Genomic DNA, 14753 nt, shown 5'->3' with positions numbered 1-14753 from the left:
CACAATTTTCTTGTTAAACTATAGTCTTGGCAAGTCTGTTAGGACATTACTTTGTGCATGACAAGTCATTTTTCCAACAATTGTTTAGATTTCACTTATACTAAACTGTGTCAGAAGTTTATACACTAAGTTGACTATGCCTTTTAACAGCTCCAGAAAATGACGTCATGGCTTTAAATGATGTCAATTAGCCTATCAGAAGTTTGAGTCAATTGGAGGTGTACCTGTGAATGTATTTCAAGGCCTACCTTCAAACTCAGTGCCTCTTTGCTTGACATCAAAAGAAATCAGCCAAGACTTCAGAAAAAAAACTGTAGACCTCCAAGTCTGGTTCATCCTTGGGAGTAATTTCCAAACACCTGAAGGTACATCTGTACAAACAATAGTATGCAAGTATAAACACCATAAGACCACGCAGCCGTGGTACCGTCTCCTAGAGATGAACGTAATATGGTATCTATATCCACAGTAAAACGAGTCCTAGATCAACATAGGAAGAAGCCATTGCTCCAAAACCACCATTAAAAACAATCTGATTACGGTGTGCAACTGCACATCGGAACAAACATCGTACTTTTTGGAGAAATGTCCTCTGGTCTGATGAAACAAAAATAGAACTGTTTGGCCATAATGACCATTGTTATGTTTGGAGGAAAAAGAGGCTTGCAAGCCGAAGAACACCTTCCCAACCGTGAAGCACGGTGGTGGCAGCATCATGTTGTAGGGGTGCTTTGCTGCAGGAGGGACTGGTGCACTTCACAAAAAGAGGGCATCATGAGGAAAGGAAAATTATGTGGATATATTGAAGCAACATCTCAAGACATCAGTCAAGAAGTTAAAGCTTGGTCGCAAATGGGTCTTCCAAATGGACAATGACCCCAGCATACATCCAAAGTTGTGGCAAAATGGCTTAAGGATGACAAAGTCAAGGTATTGGAGTGGCCATCACAAAGCCCTGACCTCAATCCTAGCGAAAATTTGTGGGCAGAACTGAAAAAGCGTGTGCGAGCAAGGAGGCCTACAAACCTGACTCAGTTACACCAGCTCTGTCAGAAGGAATGGGCCAAAATTCACCCAACTTATTGTGGGAAGCATGTGGAATGCTACCCAAAACGTTTGACCCAAGTAAAACAATTTAAAGGCAACGCTACCAACTACTAACCCACTGGGAATGTGATGAAAATAAAGCTGAAAAAAAATCACTACTATTATTCTGACATTTCACATTCTTAAAATAAAGTGGTGATCCTAACTAACCTAAGACAGGGAATTTTTACTAGGATTAAATGTCAGGAATTGTGAAAAACTGAGTTTAAATGTATTTGTCTAAGGTGTATGTAAACTTCCGACTTAAGCTGTATAAAAGTGAACAAAAAACAAAGTAGATATTAGGCAATAGCACTTTATTTAAACAACCAATCCCAAGCCACAACACTGAATGACAAGACTCATAGGCTGCGGCATACATTGTATAAAATTGATAAGGTTTCAATGCCTTGGTTTGTTAAGTTTCTCCTGTAATGTCAAAGGTCAATGCAGATTACGTTGTTTGATTCACTCAAATCATTATGCATGTAAAATGTTTGTAACAAATAACCATTCACTAGCACACTTAATGATATACCAAGGCAAAGTGCTTTCAAGGATTGCATTATCATGTCATGACAGTTGGATATTTGTTCAGGAGTGGGAGGGGGGGGGGGGGGTTGTATGTCTCTTTTAGGGCATCTCTTAACCCCTAATGCTGCATCGCACATTCCTCCGCTTCAGTCAAAATCTCAAAGGTCTGGGGGGGGGGGGGGGGGGGGGGTAGTATGACAAATGATTCATTTATTTTATTTTGAATGCTTAAGGCTGGATACGATAACATTTACCTTCACACGTAAACACCACATTCATAATCAGACTTCAGTAAGAGCCTTAGTTATTTGTTGCTTTTGTAATGAAGTTAGATGCACACACATTCTCCCAATCTCTCGTAGTTTCACACAGTTACAACTGTAAACTTGATGTTTAGACATATGGCTCAACTTACAAACGTACAGTAAAAACCCAGATGATTACTGGTGGTTAAAGGATACTTTCAGGGGGTTAAATAAAAGCAATCATAAAGTACCTTGTTGCGACAAGTATCTGAAGGATAGCAAACATGTACCACAGACGAGGTTCACGTGTATGCTACAACAGACCTTAAAGAGATTTCATTCTGATCATAATACAGTTTGGCTTCACATTCCAGTGGCTGTTGTGATATATTATTTTTCCTTTCATTTTACATGCTCGTACACACACACAAAATCACATTTGATTTGTCTTTTAGATTAAAAGTGATTAATATGCGCTCATTTTTGAGACACAAGTATAGGTGGTTATGAGCTAAGAAGACAAAGATGAGTTGTGCATCAAGGAGGTAGGCAAAACATGATCATAGCAATTACATTAGTAGCAAAAGTAATCTTTACTTTCAGAATAGCATGGACTTTGTATCTTGCCAATGAGATTCCATTTTGGATGAGAGACCGTTTTTCCCCATTTCAATTCCTTAATTGTAATTGATATATTTTCTGAGGTAATATGATTTTAATATCACACAATGTCATGCTAGTAAAACCTATATAAGATTTTTTTTGTTGTTGCTGTAAGCAACTGAAGGCTCTAGAAAATACACAATACTGAATGCAGGCATGCTCAAACTCTCCACCAGGCAGCAGTAGCCGTAACTTACTTCAAAACAGAGCCTAAGGTGCAAGAGAAAAGAGTGAAAAGTTGATAAAAGGCCTGAAAAAGCATTTTATGCAGTTTCACTTGCTCACATTGCACCACCTGAATTTATAATTAGGCCTAAATGAAGCTCAATAAACACTTTCATTATCACCTACAGTTCACACTGAAGTCACATGAGAGGTTAACATGCTGTCCTAAACATTGGCTTGGCATATCCTATCCATTCTAAGGACCACAACCAGATATGCAATTTTTTTTAACCACTTGTCCCTGACATGAAATTCTTGACCAATTCATAACTTAAACCCGCAACTTCTGAGATGGTGAAAAGAACTGCAGCGAAACAAGGAGCCAATGAAATTCTAGCAGAAGCAATATGGACAGGACACTGCTAGCCAATCAAAGCACATAATAATTGAAGGTCATAGCCCATAGACACGGCCTGTTATATTTTGCCTGGCTGGTCTATGGAGTAAACAAATCCCTGCATCATACAAAGCAATGTCCAATGACTGAATCAAAACAAGATGCCTCTGCCCTCCTGAATAAGAGCTTAATATATCCAGAACCAAAATAAAAAAGGAGGGCTGTTAAGGCAAAGGACACGGCCAACCACCAACCACCAACCTCAAGCTTTCAATTACACTAGAGTTTTACATTTTATTCAAAGGGTCAGTTAATGCATATTAGGCTAACACACATAATACGTAGGATACTGTACCAGAAACCAGTAGGCCTAACCTTACATATTATAATCTTCAAATATGCTCAAATTAAAATATTCCAATTTATGGACTCAAACCAAAAACTATTACAGACCATAGCACCAGAATCTTACAAACATCACTTGTGTTTCAAAGGGAATGTACTTCGTGTTACCAATTAGAACAATTAGAAACAAAATAACAATATTCTTTATGGTATTTGTAAACCAGGAAAGTGTGTAAAGTAGTACAATAGCCATCAACGAAGACACACTTTTTCTTTGCCCTTTTGCTGATAGCAGTTCATATTGCCATCTCACGCTCACATTCTTGACATCATACTCACTAATGAAGACATGACATCTAACTGCCCAAATCATCACACAAACACAGAACTCTATGCCTACTCACTGTACTATAAAAGTAATCACTACATCCTTAAGTTCTATGGCATAGCAATCCATTGTCTTTCTTGTCCACAAAATACAATCTTCTACCACCACCTCAACCGAACCCAGTGCCTTGATGTTACCTTGAAGATTACATATATTATACTTAGAACATATCGCAATACAGAGAACAATTTATATAAAACACAAACATAGATGCCCAAATAAAGGGGTTGCATACAAACTAGCTATTAAAATGTTTAAGCTTCAACTTTTAAGTCTTGATTATCTTAAGTGTGTTTTTGCCTTCAAATACTTGAAATACGGTTAGAAGGGGTTGTACAGACACCAACTAAAACTACATCCCGATCAAATTAACATATACACTGCTAAAATGGTACTACAAATGTCAAATATTAAATCTCTCTCTCAGCTTTATAACAATTCACCATGTTGATTTCAATACCATTTAGTTGAGTAAGTAAATCAACAATCTCTACACACTACTGTCTGCAGTGCATTTTTAGTGATGTGCTTAGAACATCCAGCAAAGTGCACTTGCCAATATTGCTTTTGTTATGAATTCACACTAAAACTTCAGTATTATCACTACAGTGATCCAAAACTATTTCACTGTGTGGTTTTTCAGGTCCCTTAAGAAAGGCTGTCCATTGAAAAATATGGCAAGCCATGCAAGACTAAGGCAAGAATCAAACAAGAGCTAAATAAACTAGTCAAGTTGTACATCCAGGTGTTTGGATTTATGACAACAGCACGAGTGTTTCTTTGGATTTGTGCTTTGAAAAATGTATCCAGCCAATTAACATTTTCTCCAGGATTCAAGCCACAGTGGACCACATGGATGATGAGATTGGGAAGCACTATAGCATAGCATCATGTTTTGTATTATGAATGAACAATGGCTCACTGACTTCACCCTGTGTGATTGTGAGTAGTTGTGCGACCTCAACTTTTATCAACAATAAGGCTTTCAGTTGGCATGAATGGAAGACCAATTTCGTGATGCATAAAAAATAAAAATCTGACTTCACTATTTGCTCAATTGTTTTCTAATGACACAGTTTAGTATACCTGTTTGTATCAGGACAAAGTGTCAGTCAGGATTGTATTGACAGTAATAGAGGATCTGAGTTTTGCCGTTTACAAGTTCAAATAATATTCTTTAACCTTAATCTTCAATTTTCTACGAGATCAAAATAGATTCCAACCCCATAATTTTGAGCAGCCATGTGACATACAGTATAACAATGCACACAACTCTCATAAATAAGGTACTTTATGATGGATCTAAAACCAGTGCCGTTCTGAGACATCTCTCTTTTGCCTACTAAGGCATTCCTTTAATGGAAATATCATGATTTAATATCCTTATTCACCTATTTGCATTGTCCATCCTATGGGTAGTTGTCAAGAAGCAGTCAAGTCATGAAGAAACCATCAAATCAAAGAGAAAAAAGTTAAATGTTTTCATGTTGCATAATATGTATCAGATAACATTTACTCTCCAATGAGGTTCAATACATTAACAAAATGCACTGGCTTGGATAGAAATCATTGCGAGATATAACATCTTGAGGTAAGCTGTTCAATGTCTGATTATGGCTAATCAAGTAATACATGAAGTCACACAATATAAAGTGTTGACGTTACTCTCCACTAAGACAAAACCATTGCATCCCTTTAAAGAGTAACGTTACTCTTAGATAGTATTTTTGGAGTGAGAGGTCAACTCAGTAACTGCCCTTAAAGAGGAAGAGAAAACGGACAAAATAAAAGCAATTGGTGTGTCGACATTTTGTCCCTGAAGTTTTTCAAAGCAGCCAACTACTGGGTTGAATAAAGTGAATCCAAGGATCAGTATGCTTTGTTTTGATCATAGGTATATGTTGCTAAGCCTTAACTACAGAGGCACAAGAGAGACAAACGTATTCAACCAGTTCCCTCTAGTTAATTCAGGACCAAACAAACTTTGGACAGTACAACAGGCCACACCACCTATGAGGACTATAATGCAGAAAAGAGCACTAGCTACATGCGTGCCAACAAAAAAATGACAGTCTCTGTAAGAAGAAAAGGCCAGAAGTCTGGAGTCAATATATAATTGTTAAATTCTATAACCAGTTTATTGTGTTTGTTTTTATTTATTTTCTCCATGACCTAAAGTATATGTGCCACGATATACAGGGGTATGGGCAATCCCACATGAAAATGGAACAAATGTCAATTGTTTCTCAATAATAATGTTAGACACGTGCCAAATTCTGCAAAATTACACTTCTTACTGCTACATTTCAAGACCTTATTTTTAAAGTGGGTCCAACAGTTTTGTTCCATTTTAACAAGCATTTGGAAGTTATGATTGAATAAGCATGGAAATTTTTTCCACCTAGTGTAGTTTGACAAATTAACAATGAAAGCATAAACATACTATGCAATCAAAGAATCTGAACATCTCAAATAAATATGTTGTGTACATAGACATAGGACAGACATGCAGCAGTTAGAATCATGGAAGAACTTAAAGGGGATACTTCGGGATTTTTGCAATGAGGCCCTTTATCTACTTCTCCAGTCAGATGAACTCGTGGATACCATTTTTATGTGTCTGCGTACAGTTTGAAGGAAGTTGCTAACCAGCGTTAGCGCAATGACTGGAAATCTATGGGTCTCATTGGGCCTCATTGCCAAAACCCCGAAGTATCCCTTTAATATTGAGCTTCATTCATGGATCTATACTTAAGACACAATTCCATCCATATCAAGAGGTGTTTGTTTTGGTGATCAAATGTACATTTATGACGGACTATAACATGAGATTTATTATTTTTAACTTCTTGTTAAAATCCACTTAAATATAACTTACGGCATCTTACATGTTAATTTATTCACTATTTTTGTGAATTGTAGCCATTTTGAAGAATTCTTTGATAACACTACACCGATGACAAATAGAGTCAATCTAATTCAGCAGTTTAATTATGCTTGGAGAAGAGAAAACATTTGTGTACTCTTGATTCAAAATAATATTTTAAATGGAAATAAAAGAAAAACACAATGGTAACTGCCTAGCTATTGCCTTCACCCAATGAGTTTTCAAGTAATGAAGGACACCGATGTCCTCGAGGTACAGTCATTGGCAGATATCCCAGAGGAATACGCTATGGACAGCATCACCATGGGGATCACTGGCATAACCAAAAGAAACCAACAGCCTCTTTGTTTCTAACTTTATCCCTTCCACACCTAATTTAGGAGGTTATTTAAAATCAGCATGACATAAGTGTTCGTTCTCAGATGAATGCTTTCTCACTTGAAGGACAATAGTGTCAAAAGCAATAAAGTTTTTCCTATTCTCCAATTTCAACATGACCCTACTTAGTCTTTCTTTCCACTCACATATCTGATGGCAACATTTTACAAGTTGCCCAAAATCAATAAGTACCCTGAATTTTTCTCAAAAGAAAAATGGAAGGAAACAAAGATGTTGAATATGCTTCCTTTCAATAGTTATTCCCCCAACTTAACATGTAACTCAGTTTACAGTATTCTGACTCAACTACTTTTGTGCAATTTTACCGTCTTCTACTTTACTAGCCACCCTGCCATATTGTGTTTTCGATCACGCTCCCAAATAAAATGTGGACTTGATCAGTCTTGCATCATGCAAAATACAATTACCTAATGCTATGCATTTCACTCCTCCCCTTGCCCAAAGCTCCCATATCACTTATTCCTACAATCTGAAGCATTTTGAGAAAGTTGTCAATTTTTGCAATTTCAGCCATTGTAAGGTATTATTGTCATTTGTCAAAGTTGACCTTTACTTTTTTAATCTCCATAGACACTTCCTTTTTCCATGGGCAGACAAACAGGGATTTCTACGGCACTTGTGGGTCTAGGTAACAGCATGGGGTGTTTTTAAGGACGACTGTTTTGATATGGTATTGATTGATGTAAGACAAAAAGGGACACATTCCCAAATGCAAATCAGATACGGGCCACACAAAAAAATGGAGTAACAAAACAACGATTCATAATTTGAGAGATATTGTAAGGCAATCTTGATAGAAAAAATGGCGAGTACATGATTAACAGGAGGGATAGCTCCTGTGCCAACTGTTGACAAAATAAAACTTGAGGAAATAAAATAATCCCGTGATTACAAGAGTCACAATGATTATATTGGAGTGAGGTTTGTACTGATAGACAAGGCAGTGCCTTCAGAAAGCAACAAAAAAAATAATCACATTTTGTCCTGAATACAAAGTGCTATGTTTGGGGCAAATCTAACACAGCACATTACTGAATACCACTCTCCATATTTCCAAGCATAGTGGTGGCTGCATCATGTTATGGGTATGCTTGTAAGCCAGCAGCATACCACCCTGCAATCTCACTGCTGGCTTGCTTCTGAAGCTAAGCAGGGTTGGTCCTGGTAGAGAGACCAGATGCTGCTGGAAATGGTGTTGGAAGGCCAGGAGGAGGCACCCTTTCCTCTGATCTAAATAAAATATCCCAATGCCCCAGGGCAGTGATTGGGGACATTGTGCTGTGTAGGGTGCCGTATTTCGGATGGGACGTGACTCTCTGTTGTCACTAAAGATCCCATGGCACTTATCGTAAGAGTAGGGGTATTAACCCTGGTGTCCTGGCTAAATTCCCAATCTGGCCTTCATACCATCATGGCCCTCTAATCAGCCACAGCTTACAATTGGCTCATTCCTCTCCCCTGTAACTATTCCCCAGGTCATTGCTGTAAATGAGAATGTGTTCTCAGTCAACTTACCTAATAAAATATGGGTTAAAAAAAAAGGACTGGAGAGTTTCAGGATAAACACAATAAATGGATTGGAGCAAAGCACAGACAAAATCCTAGAGCAAAACCTGGTTCCATCTGCTTTCCACCAGACACTGGGAGATTAATTCACTTTTCAGCAGGACAGTTACTTAAAACACAAGGCCAACACAAGGCCAAATCCACACTGGAGTTGTTTACCAGGAATACAGCGACTGTTCCTGAGTGTTACAGTTGACTTGATTCGGCTTGAAAATCTATGGCAAGACGTGAAAATGGTTGTCTAGCAATGATCAACAACCAATTTGAAAGAGCTTTAAGAATTTTAGAAAATATTAAAATGGGCAAATTTTGCACAATCGTGGTGTGCAAAGCTCTTAGAGACTCACAGCTGTAATCGCTGCCAAAGGTGCTTCAAACAAAGTACTGAGTCAGGTATGTGAATACTTAAGCAAATTAGGTATTTCTGCATTTTATTTTCAATACATTTGCAAAAATGTCAATAAAAATGTTTTCACATTGTCATTATGGGGCATTGTGTGTAGATTGGTGAGAAAAAAAGTCATATTTAATACAGCCTGAATTCAAAATGTAACACCAAAATGTGGAATAAGTCAAGGGTATAAATACTTTCTGAAGGCACTGCATGCACCACATTGTTGGGCAATAGACTAACCCATCCACTGAATGCAATAATACCCTTCAATGGCTCAAGATAAAACACAATCCTTCTGCATCGATGCACGAGGAGAAGGCAGAGGTAAAGATGTTGCTTTAGTTCATTTTTCATTATTGTCCCCATCATTTCTATTACTTTTTTCTCAGTTAAACAGTGCAGCAAAAATGTCAGTTATTCAACAACCAAAACCCCTGCTTTAATTTAGACATACATTTTTAAAAAATCAGCAATTGACTAATATGGCTCAGTGGACGTCTGCAAATGTACGTAATATCTTACATTTCTGCACTTAATCAAACATGTTCTTGAGTTTCATCCCGTTTTTTTTTTTTTTTTTTTTTTTGAAAGGCAGTGCAAGTATACTTTCCGTTTGAAATGTATTTTGGGCTGCGTACGTGTGCACACCAAGGTGTGACCCTCAACTCTTCACTGCTCCCTTATGCTGATCCCAAAGAGAACCATGACCCTCCAATTAAACCGTGTCTCTCATACAAGCACCCACACATCACACATGATCGTGAAGATCAGTCACCAGTTCATCTACTCTCATCTCTCCATTGAAGGTATTGTCTTCCCTAAATATAAGTTCATATCTACATAGGTAACCTATGTAAACACACACATACATATAGAGATATTAAATATACAAAAGTGCTTATTCTTGAAATAAGTGCTTTGGGTCAGGACTGAGTGAAAATAGAGTTGCTTGTTGTTGCATTACTGAAAATCGAAAAATGCTTTCCATTGTTCTATTGCCCTAAAAATCACAATACTAGGGTAAACCTTGTCCACAGTGTAAACGGAATGGTTAAATAGGGAGGGAGGAAATAAAAACATAAAAAAAGGGTATTGGTGGTATATCATGATCCTTTTTAGGCTTCTAACCTCCACACACTCGACTTATGCTTTCTTCAGTCCCACATGAAACTTGTTCCAAAAGGGGATTTTTGTTTTCAATGTCGTATCTAACCAGCCTAACAAAACCATAGGCTAAACCAAATCTATGGTCAATGAAATGTCACACAATATAAGATAAACAATGGATGGGACCTAGTTGTGAGAAGTTCATATTTAAACCAACCCAAAAAATTCTAACATAGCAAGTCACCCTTGAACATAATAAGAACATTATTTAATGGCTTACTATTCGATGTGATCTCACGTCATTGAACTAAACCTTCTCTGACATCATATAAAAAGGCTTATGTAAAATGCCACAAAAAGTTCAGGTAGCTTAATACAATCATTTTTTTCAGCATATTAGTATAAATGTGAGGAACAACGACGACACTGGTTTTGGCATTTGCTATTCCTACATGTTAGGGATAGACTTCGTCATCTTGTTTTTTTCTTAAACGCTTTGACATGAAATACCTTGTAGAATACCAGTACTGGCCACGGAACAGATAAGCTGTTTTTTCTCTCTGTTGATCTATTTTTTTCCTACATTCTTTTTTGAAACAGTTCCTTCCCAGCCATATGGTTGAATGCACCAGGAACTGACAATGAATCTCAGTCTGCAAAATGATTCAGAAATTGATGCAATGTTTTTTTTCTTATATAAATAATAGTATGTACATCTAAAGATGTGCTAAATGGTTTCGATATTCCATTCAAAGAGAACAATTCTAGGGGTAACATTAGGTTACACAAGTGATGATAGGACTGAGGCATGTCGAGAAAAAAAAAACAATTCAACTGAGGAAGGTGGATGAGGTTGTCAGTGTATCACACGATAGAGGTATTGGTACCAGACATGCCTACATGGTGTTCTTGTTGACGCAAAAGAGAAACGGGAGCACACATACTTGAAAATGGGTGTAAAAGAAATCAATCACTTTTGGTATTCTTTGAAATTCAAATAAATAAAATACTCTAAGACACTTCTTAAACAACTTCCGAGATGCAGTTACTTATATATAAAAGCCATTGTGACGCTGATAATCATACATTTAAAAAAGCTTTAAAAAAAAAAGTAGCTGTCCATACATAACCATAGCAACGTAATGCAGATATTTTAGTTTTCAGTGTTAGCCATATGTTGTGAAGAGTAAAGATACCGGTACATTACCACTACTTTCACAATTTCACTATCTAAGCCAAACTACATTTATGTAATATTGAAAATACATTAACAAAATAGGATAATGCTTAATATTACAGTACACCATGGATTTGAAATGTTCCTGAATTCCAATTAGTTTATGGAAGTGTGAGTACGGTCAAATACTGATAGATTTTGTAATCTGAATTTTTCCAAAATCGCTACAACCACATGAAAACAATTACAACAGAGTGAACATAATTTGAATTATGTTCTAATTAACATAACTAACAATCTTCATAAATAGCTTAATCAAGTGAAACACAAAAAAACTAAATTGATTCAACTAATGTGCAAAAGAAGACAGAAGCAAACCAGTATGGCTGTTTGGCATGAATAGATAAATAGATAAAAAAATGGAAAATTACATGAACCTTTCCACTATAGCAAACAGCAGGGAAATAAAAATGCTATAAGAGTTTGAAGGCTGTCTGTGACTGAATATTGCTTCCAATTCCAAATAACGTAAAGAGTCAAATTAAACATTACATGTAGATCCGCATTGACGGAAACCGTGAACACAATCCATGGAAAAGGCAGCAATATTTTAGCAGCTATATTAAAAACACGTATTTTCTCATGGCTCTGTTGTGCAAACATATTTGACTGACAATTCACAAGTAAATGTGACGTTGGTTTACATTGTGTAAACAAGTGTTAATACAACAATAGCTTATACCGCAATCAGTATGTGTGCTAAACCCATCTTTCTTTAAAAAAACAAACAGAATTTCATCCTTTAAAAATGTCCCACTAGAATTGTTCTCTTTTTAAGTCTCAAATAATCAGGGATAAGGTGGGAGATCAGAGGGCATAAACTAGTTGGGGATGAGGGGGTGGGGTCATCTCTTAGTAATTCTCAGTGTTCCATAGGCACAACATTGTTTAAATATCCAGAAACGCCTACGACAGTGACAAGCGGTAGTGGGGTTCAGGCAAGAACCACAACCTCTTCCTTTAGTATGGACTCCTTGAGAGGTGGGCTAATGCAGAAACCCCCAGTCAGGCAGTGTCTGGACCCGTTGGATGGTGTCACTCAGATGGCCTTAGCCATTAGGAAGTGCTTGTTGTCGGATGTCTAGGGGAGTAGACACCAGCTTGTAACCACTTATTTTAAAATCTATGGGGTTTCTGTGCAGAGCTTTCAACTCTCTCTCTCTCTCTTCAGAGACGCACAGCACGGGAAATACCCACACATGCTGCATATTGCACCAGTTTAAGTCAGAGGAGAAGTTGGAGGCACCGTTCTCCTTCTACTAGGTCATCGCTTTCACTGGGATTTGCGAGGTTAGTTTATTCGTTGTTGAAGTGCAATATCAAAAATTCACCAAAAATGGAAATTTAATTTAGAACTAAAATTAAACTCTCTGTAACTTGTCACACATGCTTGTAAATCTGTTAATTCAACAAAAACATCCATGATAATATCGTAAGGGGTAAAAATCATCACTGCTGGTAGGATTTAGAGGGACTCCGTGACGAGCTCTGTCCCTGGACACTGGACAGAGGGTGTCTTACCTAAGTCCAGGCTAGTGACAACAGACAAATAAACAATGAAAATGATGCCAGAGGAGAGAGGCAAATAATTGCATATAGGTTTGACAACACCCATTAGGGATTTCGTTTTTCTTCAAACAGACAGACACACGCACACACATCCAAACACACACACACGTGAAACTAAGTATATTCCTGCTCTTGTTGTGTGTTAGAAAGGGGGGGGGGGGGGTTGTAACCCGGATCATAGTGGATTAAAGAGGGGCGATCCGGCTAGTTAGAGATACAACGGGACAGGGGCACCTAGGGTATGGCGGTCTGAGGGGGAGCAGGTTTGGGGGGGGAGTTTTATCTCACTCGGTGAAGCAGCCGTCCAGGCCGATGGTGCCATGACGGTCCTTGGCGTAGGTGTGGCGCAGGTTGCCGTTGGGCAGGGGCCCGCAGGCGGCGATGCCACAATGCTTCAGCAAGTTGAGGCCAAAGGAGGAGGCGGCGCTGGCGTCTTTGGGAGGGAAAGGCTTCATGGTGGAGAGGATCAGGGCCAGGCAGTCCGCCACATCCTTGTTAGGGGCACAGGCCAGGGCCGGGGTGTGGCCTGATGAGAGGAGAAAGAAACAAAAACACACAATTGATTAAAAGACAATTCACATTTAGGAAGAACAAATTCTCTTTTATAAAATTCTCAATAACAACCTGGTTGGTCAAGAGGGCTAAGCACTTTTACTCAGACACATATACACACCAAAATGAGATAAGCAAATGGCCACCTCACCCCAGTGGCATAGGCAGAAATTGATGTGTGGATGGGCCTGAGTAAGTGACTGGGCCAACATTTTCCAGAAAAAATACGGCAAAATTCCCCCGTCATATTTAAGTGAAAATTTGTTCAATCATATTGTATAATTGAAAACACAAAAAATGGTACATTTGACAAAGAAACACTACAAACTAGGGATGTGCACGGTTATTTGAATATCTGAATGGACGTTAGTAGTCGAATAATGGTGAGTATTCATTTTTGGGACCAAAAAAATGTATAGGCCAAATTTAACATTTCTACTTTTCTAAATGACATCAAATCAAATGTTATTGATCACATACACATGATTAGCAGATGTTAATGCGAGTGTAGCGAAATGCTTGTGCTTCAGGTTCCGACAGTACAGTAATATCTAACAATTCCACAACAACTACCTAATACACAAATGTAAAGGGATGGAATAAGAATATATACATATAAATATATGGATGAGCGATGGCCGAGCGGCATAGGCAAGATGGTATATGCACACATATGAGATGAGTAATGTAAGATATGTAAACTTTATTAAAGTGGAATTATTTAAAGTGACTAGTGATCCATTTATTAAAGTGGTCAATGATTTGAGTCTGTCTGTATGTAGGCAGCAGCCTCTCTGTGTTAGTGATGGCTGTTTAACAGTCTGATGGCCTTGAGATAGAAGCTGTTTTTCAGTCTCTCGGTCCCAGCTTTGATGCACCTGTACTGACCTCGCCTTCTGGATGGTAGCGGGGTGAACAGGCAGTGGCTCGGGTGGTTGTAGTCCTTGATGATCTTTTTGGCCTTCCTGTGACATCGGGTGCTGTAGGTGTCCTGAAGGACAGGTAGTTTACCCCCGGTGATGCGTTGTGCAGATCGCACTACCCTCTGGAGAGCCCTGCGGTTGAGGGCGGTGCTGTTGCCATACCAGGCAGTGATACAGCCCGACAGGATGCTCTCAATTTTGTGCATTTGTAAAAGTTTGTCAGAGTATTTGGTGACAAGCCACATTTTTTCAGCCTCCTGAGGTGCGCCTTCTTCACCACGCTGTCTGTGTGGGTG

General features: G+C 38.3%; 1 protein-coding gene across 2 annotated transcripts in view; it reads right to left on the bottom strand.

The window, feature by feature from the left end:
• Positions 1–9076: 9076 nt before the first annotated feature.
• The window catches only part of LOC110528255 (serine/threonine-protein phosphatase 6 regulatory ankyrin repeat subunit C), a 36364-nt gene continuing 30687 nt past the window's right edge, over positions 9077–14753 (bottom strand). Inside the window, exon 28 of one of the 2 annotated variants that reach the window (XM_021610152.3) lies at positions 9077–13508. In XM_021610152.3, coding sequence (XP_021465827.2) covers positions 13267–13508 — 242 coding nt within the window. In that variant the 3' untranslated portion in view covers positions 9077–13266. The remainder of the gene's footprint in view (positions 13509–14753) is intronic. The other variant, XM_021610154.3, reaches the window with a different exon arrangement.

This window comes from Oncorhynchus mykiss, chromosome 7 (genome assembly GCF_057628025.1).
Source record: "Oncorhynchus mykiss isolate SJ-2025 chromosome 7, ASM5762802v1, whole genome shotgun sequence".
NCBI lineage: Eukaryota > Metazoa > Chordata > Actinopteri > Salmoniformes > Salmonidae > Oncorhynchus > Oncorhynchus mykiss.
Note: the sequence above shows the minus strand (reverse complement) of the source record. Positions and strands in the feature narration are given on the sequence as shown.